The sequence below is a fragment of the Sphaeramia orbicularis genome, chromosome 19 (assembly GCF_902148855.1).
Source record: "Sphaeramia orbicularis chromosome 19, fSphaOr1.1, whole genome shotgun sequence".
NCBI lineage: Eukaryota > Metazoa > Chordata > Actinopteri > Kurtiformes > Apogonidae > Sphaeramia > Sphaeramia orbicularis.
The window spans coordinates 5,950,513-5,971,424 of record NC_043975.1 but is presented as its reverse complement, the minus strand read 5'-3'; the positions used below and the strand labels follow the sequence as shown (position 1 = coordinate 5,971,424).

The following is a 20,912-nucleotide window of genomic DNA, read 5'->3' as shown; positions in this document are numbered from 1 at the left end:
ATTAGTTTATCTTACCTTAGCTTGCTTAAGCAGCTACTAGCCAAACGTGTCAGTGCTGCACACATAAGCAAAACTTCCAACTTCTATGACAAAAATTCAAAAATAAAACTATCATAACGTATAATTTGTCGTACATCCATCGTTTGTCACAATTAGCTGATTAATCTTCCATTTGAAGAGACTTCACCTGTCCTAGCAGGTGTATAACCTATCCACCAATCAGCATCCTGCAAACTGATTACCCTATTCTTGCCCAGAAAATCCTACTGAGTGAAAATAAAATGTCAGTGCAGCTCCACCATCTGATGCTATTTAATTTAATTTAGTTTAATTCCATGCATAGACTATGACTTAATCTGTATTCAATCCTGTTTTCCAAGAGAGACGTGTGAGTGATAAACATTCATAGGAACATAATAAACAGATGGAAAACACCAAGATAAACATGGAATTAATTAAAACAATTATGTGAAAGCTTTAAGATGTCCTGGTGGAGTAAAAGCCTGTTGTTTGCATTCCATTTAGAAGAGTGCATAAAACAGTTCCACCATCGTTAGGGGATAAATGATGGATATCTGAAGTTAAGTGGTCGCTGGAGTTAATACTGTAGCGACTAAGGGATAATGTGTATCATTGTAATTTGTGATGAAATCATAATAAAACAGGGTTTAAGGAGGCATAAAGGTTAACCACATAATCATTTTATATTGGAAGAAGATAGCCATTCTGTAATTTTTTACAGAAACCCAAAGATTTTTAATGTACTTTCACATCATACTCACTGTGCTGCATTTAAAGGTGTTATTTGTAACTCGTACATTTAAGCATATGTACAAGTTTGTGGTTTGTTTAATTGTCAAACTGCCCGACCAGTGCATTGAACTAAACTATGGTTTGATTAATGAATGAATTAATCTCCATGTGAACCTCGCTGGTCTCTTAGTGATGATCACCGTAACTTAAATGTCAAATAGTAACTCATGCTTATGGTCATGAATCAGCTCTTTCTTCCTTTTACTTTCATTCTTAAAAGTTGCACCAATGAAATCCTATTATAATCTTTAATCTTTACTTTAATGATATTACAGTCTGTTCTTGGTCACTTTGGTCTGTCATATATTTAATAAATAATATTAATAACAAAATATGTATAAGCTTTTGGACAGAGCAAATGCTAGTAAATTCTAAAGATACAGATGACATTTATTTATCCCTATGCTAAATTCACTGTTTTTTATTATTTTCTGATGCTAATTTTATAATTATCTGAGGAATACAGCTTGAAGGCAAGTATCAGGAAACAGGTTCTCTTCAGATCTAAGAGCACACTGGAAGAATAAGAATAGAAATACATGGTTATTCAGTTCAGCCATAACCAAAACCACACCAAGGAGCACTGTTTTGCTGAATTAAAGAGCCTTTGATAAATGGCCATAGCACACATGTTACAGCTCAGTCATGGTTATTAATGATAAAGTCTAACCTCTGTTGTCTTTTTGTTTTCGGTCTGTATGCATTTTGTAGAGCCTGAGTAATGTTTGAAAACAAGAGCAGCAGCTTTGAACTTTGCTTTTTTCACTCAGACAACTGTGGAAATTACAACAGATCTGGTCAAACAATTGCAGGATATTTTGTGAAGGCAGCGTGTGTTTGTGTTTCCTTAATGTGGGAAGCTTTGAGTCATCTCTGTAGGAACAAAGGTTTGGTCAACAGGTATTTTTAATCAAGATGAAGTACTTAGTTGAGTGTTTCCATTTTATGCACTGTTATCCTTCTACTCAACTGCATGTCAGGAGGCATATATTGTAGTTTTTACTCCAGTACACACATATTTTTTTGTTTTTTTGCTCAAGAAAACTGCTCTTCAAACTCTTTAACAAAGTTGTTAGAGGCACTGGAAATGCACCATGACAAAGGTGACCGCAGGAGAAATAGGTTGATTTTTCAGAGATGTAGTACAGATCGTATTAAATGGAAGATGAATGTGTGACTTTGACTAGCTCTAAAATGTCAGATGAACATCATAAATCATACATCATGAACCAAAATGGAAAAGAAGAAAAGGAAATGTAAGGTTATAAGTTGTTTGCTTAATCTTTGTTTTACAAGTTGTTTTGCTTGAAGAGTCTTTTTATTTTTGCAAAGTCTAAGTTGTTATATTCTGAGTTATATTTTCCAGCTGTATCTTGTATTTTTATTTTAGAGGTACTGAACAGTCCGGTTTGGTTCGTGTGTGTGTGTGGTTTTGATGAACTCACACCTGTCTGTGTTGAACTTGGAGAAAAGGTCAGATTCTACATAAAAGATCTAATTTTACAGCTTTAGAAAGTAGCTGTGGTAAAGAGAGTCGAGCAGAGAAACCAGATTATGAACTAAGGGATTTTTTGTGGTCAAGAAATGCTAGCCTAATTGTGCAGGTGTTTTTACAGGTGTTTACAGAGATATGTAGTTCTGACGAGACAGCAAAGATGAGATGATCTTATAGAAGATGATGGATTTCTATAGATTAAACCTTCAACAGTCAATATAGTTGAGGTAAATATTAACATGCAGCAGTAAAACATATAATAATAAACAAGTGGTGCCAGGCACAACAAACCCCACCCCTCGCACATATTAAAGCTTACTCTACACCCTTGTGTTGTAATAATAATCATGAAGTTGGAAAAATAAATGCACTGTATGTTTTCATGACTTTTTTCTGTTTTTATATTATTTGCTTGATATTATTTCAAGAGCTCAGACTCTAACCTTCACCCTCAGAGCTCAAAATTTTAACCAACAGCAAGTTCAATCAGTTCCTCAATGGCATTAATTTATTAAAACAAGTTAAATTTTTTTTAAATGAGTTGATTAGAAATTATGAATTTTTTTATGGATGTTTTTTTTTTTTTTTGACTGATTTCCTGATCCTTTATAATGGCAGAGTACCACAATATTAGGAAAATAGTGTGAAAAAAATTTACCCAAAATGTGAAAAAATACATATGCCTTAGCTTTATGTCAGAGTGATGTATAACAATTGCCTCTATATATGTGCCAAGTTTGAAGTAAATTGAAACAAAATTGATGTTTTTATAGACATGTGAAATTTCGTCCATTATAAGTAAAGGGAAAAAAGAAAGAATTAAGATGTATTGACATTTATTCTGGGTCACTGGTAATATATAAACCCAATTTGGTATGAATTCAACAATAGTTTTGCTGCTAAAGTGTTAACAAACAAACTAACTAACTAACTGAACCGAAAAAAAATACCACTTGCCTCCCCTTCTGGGGGTGGGGTAAATATAATAAAATGCAGCTTATATATTAAAAGAGGTATATGTGGTATCTCTACCGTCAAATATTTACAAAAAAATATATATTTTAAATGTTATCATCATAGTGTAGAGCAGGGGTGTCAAACTCATTTTAGTTCAGGGGCCACATTCAGCCCAAATTGATCTCAAGTGGGCCGGACCAGTAAAACAACAGCATAATAACTTGTAAATAATGACGACTCCAAATTTTTCTCTTTGTTTTAGTACGATCAAAATTAAATTATGAAAATATGTACATTTACAAACTATCCAAACCTAAATTATGTGAATAACCTGAAAAAAAAAAGAGATTTCTTGAGAAAAATAAGTGCAATTTTAACAGTATTACACCTCAACTTACCATTTATACATGCATATTATGGATTGGATCTACAAAGGCACAAAATATTTAATAACAGGAAGAATAATGTTTAAATTTTACTTACAAAATTTCAGGTTTTTCACATTTTATTGTTCAAGGATAGTTTGTAAATGTTAATATTTTCATAATTTACTGTAAGGTTTTACACTAAAACAAAGAGAAAAACATGGAGTTGTCATTATTTATAGGTGTAATGTATATTATGTTTTTCACAATAAACTAAGAAAATTTGGAGTCATTATTTATAGGTTATTATGATATTATTTTATTTAAGATCGCATTGTCCTGTATGTGGAACCAGAATTAAAACGAGTTCGACATCCTTGATTTGTTAATATCTTAAGTGTAGTTTTGCAAATTCATCCCGCGGGCCGGACTGGAACCTTTGGCGGGCCGGTTTTCGCCCCCGGGCCGCATGTTTGACACCCCTGGTGTAGAGAATGAACACCTGTGAAGTTCTGTCAAAGATGCCAGTGTATTAGATTGCAGAGATATGAAGTGAATTTGTTTCCAGCCGCAGGTCAGTGGATTTATGTGACCACTAGAGGGAGTAGTGAGTCACTCTGCTGGTCTCCTCTGGTGAAGAAAACTAACACTATGGGCCCTTTAACCAAAGCATCAGAAAGTGACCAGATGGGATGAGAACCATTAAGAAACAATGTTTAGAGTCAAAGAAAGCTACTCAGTGATAAAAGCTAGAATCACTGTTGTTGTTTTCTCCACTGGACTCAGCTGTAAATGAACAGAATGGAGTTTGATGCTAAAATGACAAGTTTGATTCTGAGGCTTATGGATGTATAAAGTTATTATGGGATGTTATTGTCTTTGCTAAGTTGCTGTTTGTTGATCCGCGGTTCATACTAAACTGTGACAGTTCTGACCTTGTTTATTGGATTCCAAACAGATCTTTAATTCAGCTACGGACAACACAAACCGAAAAGAAAACCAGTGATTTGTGGTTTTACTGTGGCTGTTTTTGGTCTAAAAACAGAGCTAAGCTAACAGAGCTTTAATGTCAACTATCAGCTTATGTAACACATGAAGATTATAAGACTGGGTTATTTTGAGTCAAAATAAGCATCTATGAGTTTTAGTTTGAAGAAGAAAACTTAATGATACCATAATACAGATGTGTGGAAACAATGAGCTTTATACTATTCCATCTGTGGATAAGTAGTGTTGATTCGTTGGTGGTTTTGGTAGTACTAAATGTGTCATGGTATCAGACTGACCCCTGATGGTGAGAATTTGGAATATCAATACTATATAGAAAAGAAGTGTTTAAGCGGTTAGCAGTGTGGAGTACAGCTTGAAATATAAATACTACATATAGTTGTAAATAAAATTATTAGACCACCCTTATTTTCTTCCATTTCTCGTTCATTTTAATGCCTGGTACAACTAAAGATACATTTGTTTGGACACATATAATGATAACAACAAAAACAGCTCATAGTAGTTGAATTTCAAGCTGATATCTATCCATTTTCCATAGTTTTCTTGATAATAACCAAAATCACTTCAGTTCATACGTAAGTAGCTATGGCATTGTACTGATAAAAACAGTGCTTTTAGACATTCCATGTTTTCTTTTCTGTCTGTTTTAGTCACATGATACACACAGGAGTTAGTCTAATCATTTTTTCCATGACTTTACAACACCTGTTAATTATTAGTTCTTAGAGAAAACACTGATATGGATCATTTTAACTCACAATGACTACTTTTACTTTTCATACTTTAAGTAGTCTTTCTAACAATACTTCTATACTTTTAATTTTCTCAGTACTTTTATTTTCAAGTGTAGGATTTAAGTACTTCCTCCACCTGCTGAGTTTGGTATTGGTCAAAGCCTGGAAAAGAAAACCCCAACAAAATTACTCTGTGAATGGACTGGGAGAATTTGCAGGCAGGTCATGTTTGGATCTGCACACTTGCAAACACACTAACGTCTTCAGAAATCCCTATTCTCTGAGCGCACAAACACGGACGCACTTGGACACACACACACACACACACACACACACACACACAGGGGAAAGCAGGGGATTCCGATCCGTCACAGAGATGACATCACAGGCTGCCTGTAATAAAAAACAGCTAAACAAGGGAGTCCCCACTTCCCCTCCCTCCTACACAGAAAGCACAGAGAGAGAGAGAGAGAGAGAGTGAAGGATGCTGGGATGACTCTCATTAGCCCACGGACAGAAAGAGAGTTCCTTTTACGGGGTTCACGTGCACACCGGCGTGCACGCTCGCAGTGACTGTGTCTCCATAGTGACCGTCTTTGCTGTCCCAGCTTGGGGAGGAAATGCCAGTCTCGGTGCTTCAGAGCTGCTCCACCAGAAACACACAAACACACACAGCTCTATTCTAATCCTCTGTCCGGCCACGACGGAAAAACTTCCCTTGGTCTTATCACCCTGCTGCCTCCCCCTGTCCACTCTCTGCTCTTCCTGTCCTCTCCATATTTTCCTCCCCTTTTCCCACTTGCTCCTCTCTCTTACTCCCCCCCCCTTCTCTTTCTGAACCTCCTCCCTCCCTCCCTCCCTCCTCTGTCAGTGTTAAGTTCATTGAAGTAGACAGCAGAGGTAAGTGTTCTCTTCTGCTCTCTCTTTCTCTGTTTGTGCTGCTTTAATGCACTTTCAGCGTCTGCGTCAGGTACTAAAGGTCAGGTTAAAGGCTACTATCAGTATCAGTACTATGGTCTGGCTGAAGCAGCACAGCTGTGTTTGTGTGTGTGCTCTTTCACCGTGCACTGTACTTGACCGTCAGTTCAGACTCTACGCAGTGAATCGCCGTATGCTTTTCCAGCTGTCATGTGCGTTCACAGGCTGTTTGCCAGGTTACCGCAAGCTGTGTGATTACAGTAAGTGTGATTAACCATTCATTCAGCTCATCTACCTTTCCCCTCACAATAGCCCTCAGAGTACACACAGCCTGAACTGTTACACCCTCTTTTATGCCTTTGTAAAGTGGAAATATAGGAGCTACAGTGGGATCTGATTTCAGGAGCATGCATGTGGAAACTGGACTTTAACAAGGAATGGAAACAGTGTAGTTACCTGCACACTAAACCAACAGAGTCAGGATTAAACTAATACCTTTAATGGGATGTAGAAGTCATTATTTAGCAGATGCCAACTCTCTATCAGACTAGACCAGGAGTGTCCAACTGATTTTAGTTCAGGGGCCAAATTCATCCCAATATGATCTCCAGTGGGCCGGAACAGTAAAATAAGAACAGTGAAAAAAGTAAAATTACATTATGATAATGTTTACATCTACAACGTTTCCTTAAAAATCTGAATAACATGAACAACTTGAAATGTGTGAAGAAAAACAAGTGCAATTTGAACAATATTCTGCCTCGTCTTATCAATTTATAATTTAAACATGCGCGTTACAACTTACATGACAATAACAAATACACAAAACATTTAGTAACAGGTAGAATATCAGTAAAATTGCATTTATTTCACTTAAGACATTTCAGGATGTTCATATTCAGGTTATTCACATTTTTTGTAAAAGGATGGTTCGTTAATATGAACATTTTCATGTAATTTTCCTTTTATACACTAAAACAAAGATAAAATCTGCAGTTGTCATTATTTATAAGTTACTCTGATACTATTTTACTGTTCTGACCCAATTGACATCTTATTAATCTGTATGTGGAACTTGAATTAAAATGATTTTTACACCACTGATTGTTAATATCTTCAGTGTATTCACTTTGTATTCAGTTTATATTTCACAAATTCATCCTACGGGCCAGATTGGACCCTTTGGCGGGCCGGATTTGGCCCCTGGGCCGCATGTTTGACACCTGTGGACTAGACTCATTCATAAAGGTCAACATCTCCATGTTACGTAAGTGGTAGAAGTTATTATTTTGATTGAAACCACTCGCTGGGTTGTGTGTACAAAGGTTGAGCTAACCAGGTGGCCTGTTTCCACAAGAATGTGGGTCAAAATCTTTGCTTTTAATCATTTCCATTTCTAATTCTGCGGTGCCGGAATGGAATATCCCTTCAAACGTGCTGCCCCAAGGATCAATGGATGGCTTGGCTGGAGTTCAGACACACCATTCACAAACCCATCTGTAGTCCTTGGTTACAAAACAACACAATTAAACACTCCCGGCCCCCCCTGGGAGGGCTTCTCTCTCACATACACATACATAAAACACACATGCTGTGACATCACTCACATCTGGACGCAGCCCTGGCTAACACACACCCCCTTCTTCTCTCCAATCTGTCCCCATCTTCCCCTTTCTACCCTCTCGCCTCGCCTTCCTGTTTGTCTGTCTTTCCGCCCCCGCTCTCAGAGATGAAAGAGAAGAACCTCTGGCACACGCCCGTGACCATCATCATCACTGTGATTGGTGTCATAGCGATTGTTGCCCTGGTGACGGTAGCCGTTTTGCAGAACAAGCCCCTCCACCAAAAGTACAAGGTACAGTAGAGGGGAAACAGTAAAAGGTTTGAGTCTGTTCCCAGAGTGGGAGTCCACTGTTACAGGAGGATCTGTGTCCAAAGTCCACAGTCCAAATATGGACTCCAGCTAATACGACCTTAACCTGTACTACTGCTTCTGAAAATCCACGTCCATATAAGGCCAGCGGATGCTGATAAAGATAAAATCATCTCCTCTTTTTTTCTCAGACTCTGACCCTAAAGCGTTTACACCCCAGCCTCACAGCTCTGTTTGCACATGACGCTGTTGTTGAAATCTGTCCGTATCTGATCATTTCAATGGATGTTCAGTCCATTTTCTATATCTGATTCTTCCTATCTCTGCTCCAGTATGGGATTGTGCTGGACGCCGGCTCCTCCCACACAGCTTTGTATATCTACGAGTGGCCAGCAGAGAAGGATAACAACACAGGCAGGGTTGAACAGACCCATTCCTGCAAAGTCAAAGGTATGCTGCACAATACGTCACATGCACACACACAGTAAGCCCTGGCATTCAAGTGTAATCAAGTGTAGAGTCACTAATGCAAATAGTAAGACAAGAGTGTGTGAACATGCAGGAGCTATAGCTCAAATCCCATAAGGTGAACAAGGTGAGTTATTGATGTTCACCCTCCTTCTGCAGCTCTCTCCTCTATGTCCAAGTAGAAAAAAGAGTCAATATAGATGAGTGCATCAATGAAACTGGTTCTTAAAAACAGGACAGAGGGGCTAAAAATTCAAACCAGATGTAGACTAATGTTAAGAAGCAAGTGTGGAAGCACTTTGGGTCTGTTTTAAACATAAATACTTATTGAGATTAAAGAGAAACTATTTTTCAGATAAAACACATTTTATATGATTTTTATATTATTTTCATACAAAAATCTGCATGTAACACAGTAAAAAGGACACAAAAATTATGCGCTAATATTTTTTCTAATATCTTTTTTTTCTCTCACGGGTACATTTTGGGAATTGAAGTAAATATGCAAGGCAGAGTGTTTCACAAAAATGACTCACTCACGATTTATTTGTGTTTAAATGGGCAGGTTCTGCATGTAATGCAAGTGGACATGTTGGGTTATGTGCGAAACCTGGAATGAGACTGAGATTCATGAAAAACCCACATGTCTGGATTAGAAAAACCACTAGGATCGACACATTTAACACAGTGTCTTTATTTATAGCGCTATATAAGACCATTTACAGCCATGTTTTCCAGATCAAATGCACTGAAACCTAGGTAGCTTTTCCTGTCCTGATTTGGGTCCTATTTTTGGCCTCAATATTTTATTAAAAATTCATTAATTTTGGGATGGCTCAGGGCAAGGGTATAATGGTTTAGCATTTTACTGAGGTCATCATTAGGTCCATCCTGGGGGGAAATATGCTTAATTGTACCTTTTATTATTGGGTCTAAAAAAGCTGTCAAAGAACCAGATACCAAAATAAACCCAGTTTCAGAGAAGCACCTAAATATAGAATGTGAAAAACTTTTCTGAGTTTCTAAAATGAGCAACAGAGCCATCAGACTGTTTAATGGACACAAACACCTAGAACTGCTGAGCATTGTGTGTGTATATGTATGCATTTACACATATGTGGACACGTGTGAGATTATGTGGGCATGTGTACATAGATATGTATGCATCAAGTATGCATGTGTGTATACATGTGTAGTCTTACACAGATGTTTCTGCAATTCTGCCAATTGCCCTCATTTTGTGTATTCTGCATTAATATATAGCATATACAGTATATAAATTGTTTTTAATTTTAGCTTATTTTTATTAGTTTCTTTTTTAGTTGAACATGCTTGCCATTACACTTTGCTGTCATTTTTTTTCTTTTTTGCTTCTATTCTAATTTTTTTTTACACACACTGAAAATAACATTAGTAAAAATAGATTAAAACAGGTATATAAGGTATATAAAAGCAGTTTAAACACATGAAGGATAAAAGTGCAGCAATTATCTGAAGCATATGTAGACAGAGAATGAATGATTTATGACCATGGATTTAATTTCTCTAAATGGGACCAGACTGTTCAATTTCCGGCTGTTTTGTAAATGGTTCCATCAAGTGAATAAAAACATGTGGGACTTACGGAGAAAGCCAGTTGTTGGATGAGTTTGGTGATTTCCATATGACAACTGTAACAGGGGTGTGATATGGGAGGGCCAACTCTGTAAGAGGTTTATAAATAAACAAGGACATTTGCATATTTGGTTATTTAATACAAAGAAAATTACCTGAACTTGTTATACAAGATGCATTTGTGGGTATTATAAACATCCCCAGTAATGGACCCGACTGCAGAGTGAAAAACTACATCCATGGACTTAAGAGCAGATGCAAAAACATGTCAATAAATCACGTCACCGTCATCAATCAATGGACTTTTGCTTCGACAAGGTTTTTCCTACAGGGCATTAAAAAGCTGACCCTGTTTCAATACAGGAAGCCAATGTTCAATATAGTATTTAGATGTAAGTTATTCAGACACAGATGTACTTATAAGGTATAACTCCCTCAATTACTGATCCATTTACAGTTAAAGTTCTGGCTCTCACATCCCTTCTTCTTGTAAACAGCATTAATCCTAGTGTTTTTGAGATCAATAAATGTAGCTTAGGGTGCATTAACCCAGTGTCACCTCTGTGGTATTTCCCAAATTAATTTTTCTCTCTATTTAACCTTTCTTAAGTGATTTATCACCATTTATTATAATATTATCCTCAGTATTTTTCATTTTTTTCAATAAAAATCTGGTATTTTTAAAGTTCATTGTCATGACATCAGAAATGGAGAAAAAGGAAGAAATTGTGACTTTCCAACAAAATTTATCATTAACTGAACATAAACTAAGTGTGTCCATCCACTGTCATTGATCCAACTCCATGGTTTTACTGGTGAATCAATGTTGTAGAAGATGATGGTGTTTCTACAGTAATTACGGAGCCTCTGAACATCCAAGTGGGTCATATTTGATGACCATGAAAAGATGAATAACTGTATTTTACACCAATTATTTACATGTATTAATATGATTAATTGATCAGAAGTTATTAAACATTTTATAATGATAGAGGATTTTAATAGCCAGTGGTTGTTTGGGTCTTTTTTTGTTACATAAAAACTTTTGTATCTCCACAGCTATTATATTATATTGTCATCTCCGTATAAACATACATCACAGTTTTAGGGAGAAATAATATTATTAATATACATAATAAAAAGAACAGGACCTACAATTGATCCTTGTGGGACACCCTTACTGCTGACCATATGGATAGTTACTGAACCGGGCAGAAATATGGGAATGAAAATCAACATCAGTTAAAGTCAATAAAAGCAGATGATTAGCAGCATCAAGTGCCTTTAAGAGGTCTACACATATGGCAGCACGGTGTGTTTTTGTTTTGTTTTTTTATCTTGGGCATTAAGAATAAAATTTTGATGAAACAATGTTATTAAAGGACCTAAAACCTTGATATTGGAACATGACGCAGTATCTTTTGATGAAGTTCTTATGTTGACAGTTTATGAAAGACTCAATTATTTCAACCAGATAATATGAATATTGGTCTGTAATTATTCAACACAACCTAAAATAACAAAATTAAACTGTAGATTGTCAGATCCTTCTCAAATATGTCTTCTTTTCTTTTCTTTTTTAATTCATTTTTCTTGATGTATTGGTTTTAAATGTTGCTATTTGAAATAAACAATTAATCAAATCAAATCAAATCCACCTAAATTACAATATACTGAAAAGAACTAATAGAATTTTTACCCACTGATGCCAAAAGTATTACATAATGCAGCTTTAATGAATTGCATGTGAAGTCATCATAAATCAGTGATGCAGCAGCTGCCGGATCGATCTGTGTAATCTCTCCTCGAACAATCAGCTGCTTATCGTTTCATCTCTGTATCAGTGGTATTAAATCTGTCAGGAAAGTGGACAAGCTAATCTTTATGGAGCATAGGCCAAAATAACTGAAAAATGCAAATCTGTAGAGTTATTAACCCTTTCATGCACAGTGGTCACTACAGTGGACAGCCATTCTCCAGCTGTTCTCTTATATATTCATGGGTTTTGTTGTTTTAGTTCCATATCAGCCAACACAGTGGACACTTACGCACCATCCCATACACTGACATTCAGACCATTACTGTAACTTTGCTGTTCTTGATAAACCTGATCTGCACTAACATGTTTGAGTGTAAATTAATTGCTAATTGTTATTAGACTGTAATTAGCAGTTTTCTGGAAAAAAAAAAAAAAAAAAAAAAAAAAATTGTTTTGTTTTGTTTTGTTTTGTTTTGTTGCATATCCTCCTGAAACCCAGCAATGCATTTTGTCCTCTGTAGGGGACAAAAATTTGACAGTTTCACTTAAAAAATGCTGTACATTGCAAAGGACATTCCATTAACAAATCCATCAACAAATAAAAATTATTTTAAAAATGTATTGGGAAAAAACTGTTGCATTATGCAGCTTCCAATCAAGACAATTTTTTAATGTAAAAAAAAAAAAAAGCTAAAACTGTCAAATTCCTGGGTCTGACGAGGATATTATCTCCATGACATGAGTAATAACTAATATTAGAGTATGATAAAATGTGAGAAAACAGTAGCAATTTAGCAATTAGCAGCATTAAAAATGTTTTTATTTCATAGTTTTCACACAGTATATCGCTTTCTGATGATGATTTTTAAAATAAATGTTTCTTTGCTTCAAAACTTAAATGCATGGTGTCCAGCTGAGTGGACATTTTTGTAACTCCATGAAAAATATCTTCATAAAAAAAAAAAAAAATCAATTGCATTGTTTTTTTCATGCCTAAAGAGGAACAAAAATACTCAAGAAAAAAATATTGACTAAGGTTCTCATAATTCATGCATGAAAGGGTTAATGGTTTTCTAAAGCTGAAATGTGATGGTAAAAAGAAGAACCACAGCCAGTCGATTCTGTCCAACTGCACTGATAAGGGTCATAGTCAGCAGGTGCAATGATTAATATGTTTTTCTTATGCTATAGAATGTAGATACAAGGACCCGAAGCTCTTTATCAAAAAGTCAATTAATATAATATGTATATTAACAACCAGCAGTGACCAAAAGTATCTACTAATCTAAAATGTTTAAGTTTTCATCCACTAATCTTATCAATACATGTAAATAATTGGTGTAAAATACAGTTATTCATCTTTTCATGGTCATCTGATATGACCCATTTGGACATTCAGAGGCTCCGTAGTTACCATGGAAACACTGTTATCTTCTACAACATTGATTCACCAGTAAAACCCATGAAAACCCACGTTAGCTGCTAGTTATTGATATATTTTGCTGAAAATCTCACATTTTCTTCAGCTTTCTCTGCTTTATCATAATAACCCTTGAATTTACTCTGCGTTTTTACGAACATCTACATGACCAGTCAATTAAATATAAGAAAATACAGTTTTTTACTGAAAAGTGAGGGTAATATAATAAATGGTGATAAATCAGTTAGGAAATTTTAAATGTATAAGGGTTAAGGGTTAAAGAAATGTACATGATTTTTTTTCTTTTAATACATGGTAGTTCTTATTTTTAGACTCTCATCTCCTATTGTATGTATTCTGAGATTTAAATGTTTTGGCAGTTGTAATTCTTCTGTAATTCTGGAAGTGATTAAGTGTCATCATTACTGACGATAACAAGACAATAACTGCATTCGAACTCATTTATCATGAGGAAAACATTTCCCATTTTTCATCAACAAATAAAAACCAGAAGAAAATGTTAAAATTGGCAATAAATCCAATGCCTGGGTGTGCACTTGGGAGGATGAGAGGAGGATTATGGGTATGTTACTTTTCTTTTTCTTAATTTTTCTTCTTTTTTTTTTTTTTTTAATATAGAACCTTTGAATTTACTTTGAACTTTTATGAACATCTGCATGATCAGTAAATCAAATGAAGGAAAATATGTGCTATTCAATGACTAATGCAGAAGATAAAATAATTAAGAAAGGTTACAAAGAGGTCAACAAAAGAATAGAATAGAATAGAATAGAATAGAATAGAATAGACGAGAATAGCCTTTATTGTCATTGTGTGTACAATGAAATTAGGAGTGCTAGTGCTAGTGAATGAAAAAAAACAATATGTAAGAAACTAAGAATAGAATAAATCTAAAATAAATTTTAAAAAGTAAAATAAGAATAGAACTAAAAGTAGAATGAAATAAAAATAGACAAAAAATAATAGCTGTAGGTCTCTAGAGATTAAAAAAAAAAAAGAAAAAAAGAATTCAATTCATCTTTATTTAATGAACCGAGAGTTTCATCTAATTCCTTATAGATTAGGTCTTTACAGAGTCGTGTACCTAAAGTGGTGTTCAAAAGTGGTGTTCATATCATAAGTGTTCCAGCCTCTGAACACATGTCATGCACTGAATTATTAAAGTGACTCTGAATAGACTCTATAAAGTATAACAGACAGGGCTGGGCTGTTATCTCCTGTTTTACATCATCATCCTCTGCATGTGCTGCCCTCCCTTTTCATGTCCTTTCCAACAATGCACCTATAAAACACAAGGCACAAGACACACTGTTCCAGCAGATTAAACACAAGCACTTTTTTTCCATGTGATGACTCTGTTTGTTGTGTCCTTTCTTTGGAGCAGCAGAATATTTAATTTAGAGCAAAGATGTCAAAGTCATTGTAGTTCAGGTTCAGGACCAGTAAAATAATAGGCATAATAACATAAATGAATATATATATATATATATATAATAATAATACATTATTTTCTCTTTTTTTAGTGTGAAAAAATGTAATTGCATTCTGAAAAAATATGCAGTTGATATAATATAATGTCTCAGCTTATTCCTAACACAATTTACAAATCACAGTGGATCTATTATATTATTAGAATTCCACTTATTTTTCTTAAACCAAACTAATCAATGCAATGATATTTATCCTAATATAAAATTATATTATAACATTTGTCATTATTGTGTTGTATCCCTGACCCCTGTTAGAAAAGAAACACTTGAATTCAGTGTGTCCACATACTTTTGTCCATCTGTGTATGAGTTAGGCAATTATGTTACGAGGCTAACAATATGGAAATTAAATATTTTGTGTTTATTTTAACCCATAAAGACCCAAACAGCCACCGTCGACCAAAACCACCTACTGATCTACAATGTTTAATACCTGTTGATCCACTAATCTTATCAATACATGTGAATAATTGGTGTAAAATACAGTTATTTGTCTTTTCATGGTCATCAGATATGACCCATTTGGATGTTCAGAGGCTCCATAGTTACCGTGGAAACACAGTCATCTTCTACAACACAGGTGTCAAACATGCGGCCCGGGGGCCAAACCCGGCCTGCCGAAGGTTCCAATCCGGCCCGCAGGATGAATTTGCAAAATGCAAGTTAGGGCATCAAGCTCAAAAATAATATAATAACCTATAAATAATGACAACACCAATTTTTTCTATTTGATTTAGTGCAAAAAACATTAAATTATGAAAACATCTACATTAACAAACTATCCTTTAACAATAAAATGTGAATAACCTGAACAAATATGAACAACCTGAAATGTCTAAAGAAAATTAAGGGCAATTTTAACAATATTTTGCCTGTGACTAAATGTTTTGTGCCTTTGTAGATCTGATCTGTAATGCACATGTATAAATGATAAGTTGAGGCATAATATTGATAAGATTGTACTTATCTTTCTGAACAAATTTCATTTTTTTTCAGGTTATTCACATCCTTTTTGTTTGAATAGTTTGTAAACGTAAATATTGGCTTAAAAATTCATGGGAAGGAATGCTTCTCGGGCCAAAAAAATGTGCTCTTTGGAAAAAGGAATTCATAAAATAGGTACCAAACGAAGAAAAGTTCAAGGCACTCTCTTTAAACATTAAAACGCCTTTATTAACACGGCACGGTCATATCTAGACCTAAAAAACACTTCTACGCGTTTTGGCTTCAAGCCTTCATCAGTAAGTCAAACGTAAATACTGGCATAATTGAATGTCATTTTTTTGCACTAAAACAATTTGGAGTTGTCATTATTTATTGACTATCATGCTGTTACTTTACTGGTCCGGCCCACTTCAGATTAAATTGGGCTGAATGTGGCCCCCGGAAGAAAATGAGTTTGACACCCCTGTTCTACAACATTGATTCACCAGTAAAACCCATGGAGTTGGCTCAATGACAATGGATAGAGATGCTATTTTCATGTTTGCTTAATGACATATTGGCTGAAAAAATTGCGTTTTTCTTTAGTTTTCTCTTTTTTAATGCTCTAATCTTTGAATTTTTGACGATATTTTTACCTGATCGGTAAGTTAAATACAGGGAAATACCTAAAACATTCAAAATGCTGCGGAGAATATTATGAAAAATACTGATCAATTAATTTTTTTCTGTAGTTTGACAAATGACAGTGGTTGGAGATGGTTGTTTTATTTTCAGTTAATAATATGTTTTGTTGTCAGTTTTTCTTCAGTTTTCTCTGTTTTTTTATATAATAACCTTCAACTTTAATCTGAGGTTTTATGAACATCCACATGATCAGTGAATTAAATATTGGAAAATACCTGATGTTCACTGAAAAAACACAAAAAACAGAGGATAATGACATAATAAATGGTGATAAATCACTTAAAGGAGTCATATTTTGCTAAACCCACTTTTATTAGTCTTTAGTTCATTTATTTGTGTATTTGGACCCTAATAGTTCATAAAGTTTGAATTTGAACCCTCCAGGTGCTGCAAAACTATCTTTATATTCATTCCGGCAAAAATCGAGTGGATTTCTACAACCTGTTTTAATTCTTGCTTAATTTGTTACGTCTATAACTAGTTACATCACGACATTTGCACATATAAGGTCAAGACTTCTGACGAACATTTCTCCGAGTATGACATAATTGTTTATCAGCAGCAGTGGTTGTAGTAAAAACTGAAAATATGTCCAAACTTCGAGCCGATTACCTAAAATGTTCAGTTGTCAGTTGAACAGGACAGAACAGCACAGTCAACAACCTGGAGGGGGCGGGGCCTGAAGTGGCTCATGTGCATTTAAAGGGCCAGCGCTCAAAACCACCTTTCTGGTGTCATTACTCAGAAATAGGGTTGAAGATGGACCTGTGGAGTTGAATTAATGAAGAATTCAGACCCAAGCAGAGCATTTACAGTTTATGGAGACCACAGGGAAATGTTGGAAAATGCATAATTCCATAAAAATTAACCCTTTCATGCATACTGGTCACTACAGTGGACAGCTATTCAAAGTTGTTCTCTTGTATATTCATGGATTTTGTTGTTTTACTTGCATATCAACCAACACAGTGGACACTTATGCATCATCCCATACAATGCAATTCATACCATTACTGTTCTTGATCATCCTGATCTGCAGTAACATATTTGAGTGTACATCAATTGCTAATGGTTATTAGACTGTAATTAACAGGGGTTTTTTAACAACATTTTTTTGGGGCATATCTGAGTCATAACTAGAGACCCAGGAAAGGAAAGGTTTTGGCTTTTTTACATTTAATAATTGTCTTGATTGGAAACAGCATGATGCAACAGTTTTTTCAGATAGATTTTTTTTTTTTAAATTATGGAATGTCCTTTGCAGTGGACAGCATTTTTTTTTTTTATAAAGCTGAAAAGTCTTGTCCCCTACAGAGGACAAAAATGCATTGCTGGGTCTCAGGAGGTTATAGAATATTAAAATGTGAGATCAGATTAACAGCAATAAAAAATGTATTTTATAGTTTTCACACAGTATGTCAGTAAATGCATGGTGTCCAGCATTTTGTAACCCCATAAAAAATTGGTTCATTAAAAAAATAAATAAATAAATAAAAATCGATCACATTGCTTTTTTCGTGCCTAAAGAGGAATAAAAACACTCAGGAAAAAAAAATCTTGATTAAAGTTCTCATAATTCATGCATGAAAGGGTTAAAAAAAAAACACAAAATATCACTCCTTTAAGAAAAGCTAAATATAGTGAAAAAAAACAAACCAAAATTGGGTCTTTATGGATTAATAAAACGAGCAGCGTCACATTTCATCACATCTTCAGTGTAAATTTTGCGTCACTGTGTGTTTAACCCCCCTGTTTCAGAGGAGTTTCAGGGTTGTTTCCAGCAGACCCATACTTTATAAAGGTCAAATCTCTTTGGTGTTTCTTTCCTCACCTCTTCTTGCCTCTTATTATATGTTGTGGTGGTTCCACGACTTGACATTTTGCTGTGTTCAGGTCCAGGTATCTCCAGTTATGCCTCGGACCCGGTGAAGGCAGGGGAGTCTCTGAGCGAGTGCATGCAGGAGGCCCAGCTGAAAGTCCCCAAGGACCGCCACCAGGAGACCCCCCTTTACCTCGGGGCCACCGCTGGAATGAGACTACTCAAGTATGACACATAAATACTGTATCATACATCCGACACAGAAAGCCTTTTTCACAGGACGCTGCTGTGACACCAGCCTGTGCACTGGAAGTCACAGCAGCCCTTTTCCACTCGCTTTATGATTTATCTCCATGTCAGCTTCACTGCAGCGCGTAATGCTGCCGTCTCATCCATTATATATGACAGGGCCAGTTTCTGATATATAGGCTGCTGCATTTACTTGAATTATGGATGGGAATCATTCTAATCAATTTGTGTGTGCAGTATCGAGAACAGCTCGGCCTCCGACCGAGTTTTCCAGGCAGTGGGGGAAGCTCTGCAGAAGTCTCCCTTCTCCTTTCAAGGAGCCAGAATCCTCAGCGGACAGGAAGAAGGAGCGTTCGGATGGGTGACGGTCAACTACCTGGACGACCGACTCAGCCAGGTGAGGGTCCACTGCACAGGCCTGGCTGTGGTCTGCAGCTGGAACCCACAATCTGATGTGTAGGGTTAGCAGATGGTGGTTAGTGGGCACTGATTTATTAGATTAGATTAGATTAGATTAGATTAGATTAGATTAGATTTGAATAGATTTGAATAGATTAGATTAGATTAGAATATATTAGATTAGATTAGATTTGATTAGAATAGATTAGATTTGAATAGATTAGAGTAGATAAAATTTGGATAGATTAGATTACATTACATTAGAATATATTAGATTAGATTAGTTTAGATTATATTAGATTAGTTTAGATTAGAATATATTAGATTAGATTAGATTAGAATATATTAGATTAGATTAGATTAGTTTAGATTAGATTAGATTAGTTTAGATTAGAATATATTAGATTAGATTAATTTAGATTAGAATATATTAGATTAGATTAGATTAGATTAGATTAGATTAGATTAGATTAGATTAGATTAGATTAGATTAGATTACAATATATTTGATTAGAATATATTAGATTTGAATAGATTAGAGTAGATAAAATTTGGATAGATTAGATTACATTACATTACATTAGAATATATTAGATTAGATTAGTTTAGATTATAATATATCAGATTAGTTTAGATTAGATCAGAATATATTAGAATAGTTTAGATTAGAATATATTAGATTAGTTTAGATTAGAATATATTAAATTAGATTAGTTTAGATTAGAGCTCTCTGAATGCTTTTAAATCCAAACTCAGAGTGCTAGAGAATAACTCAATGACTTGCACGTGTTTTACATAGGTTGACTGGTCCTGTAAATTATTGTATGATGTAACTGTATGTTGTAACTATGTGTTGTGCTGCCTCTTGGCCAGGACTCTCTCGGAAAAGAGGTTCTTAATCTCAATGGGATTTTCTTCCTGGTTAAATAAAGGTTAAATTAAAAAAAAAAAAAAAAGAATATATTAGATTACATTAGATTACTTTATTGACTTTATTGATCCTTTAGGCAGAGCCCTCAGGACATTGAGGTTCCAATAGCAGCTCAACACTGAATATACACACACCAGAAATAACAAGAAAAATAGCAAAATAACTCTAAAAAACAGTAGTGAAAAAAAAACCCCGACAATTGCTTTTTAGAAAGTACTTGTAAAAATAACAAGAATCAAAGTAGGAATGATAATAATAAATAGCTAATTATGTTAAAGATTATGAGACATAAAATAACACTGTGTCTTATAATCTTCATGTGCTGCATCAGCTGATAGTTTACATTATAGCTGTTAGCTTGGCTCTGTTAGCTTAGCTCTGTTTTTAGACTGAAAACAGCCACAGTAAAACCACTAATCTCCTCTGTTTTCTGTTCGGTTTGTGTTGTCAGTAGCTGAACTAAAGATCTGTTTGAATCCAACAAACAAGGTCAGAACTGTCACAGTTTAGTCTTAACCGCAGACCAACAAATGGCAACATAGCAAAAATAATAATAACAAATAATTTTCTACCTTCATAAGCCTCAGAGTCAAACTCACCTGTGTAGAAGAAACGCTGACAGTTCAGCATCAAACTCTGTTCTTTATATTTACAGCTGAGTCCAGTGGAAAAAACAACAGCTTCTATTTTTGTCCCTTTTTTTCTTGGACTTTAAAGTTGCTTATTCCAGGTCTTATCCCAACACTCAGGTCAAATTTGCCAAGAAAGCTGTTTCTTATTGGTTCTCATGTTCGACTCAGCCTTAGTTTTCATTTTCCTCAATATGTAAGATCGGCAGAGTGACTATTCCCGCATAGTGTCACTTAAATCCCCCGACCTGTCGCTTTAAATAAATTCAGTTCACATCTGTACAATCCAATGCATTGGTGTCTCTGACAGAACTTCAC

The 20,912-nt window shown here is 35.0% G+C and overlaps 1 protein-coding gene across 1 annotated transcript in view; it reads left to right on the top strand.

Moving 5' to 3' along the window:
- entpd1 (ectonucleoside triphosphate diphosphohydrolase 1) overlaps positions 1 to 20,912 on the top strand; it is a 53,758-nt gene that overhangs the window by 12,792 nt on the left and 20,054 nt on the right. Inside the window, exons 2-5 of the mRNA XM_030122518.1 lie at positions 8,021 to 8,148; positions 8,499 to 8,616; positions 18,461 to 18,611; positions 18,873 to 19,032. Of these exons, the coding sequence (XP_029978378.1) occupies positions 8,021 to 8,148; positions 8,499 to 8,616; positions 18,461 to 18,611; positions 18,873 to 19,032 (557 nt within the window). The remainder of the gene's footprint in view (positions 1 to 8,020; positions 8,149 to 8,498; positions 8,617 to 18,460; positions 18,612 to 18,872; positions 19,033 to 20,912) is intronic.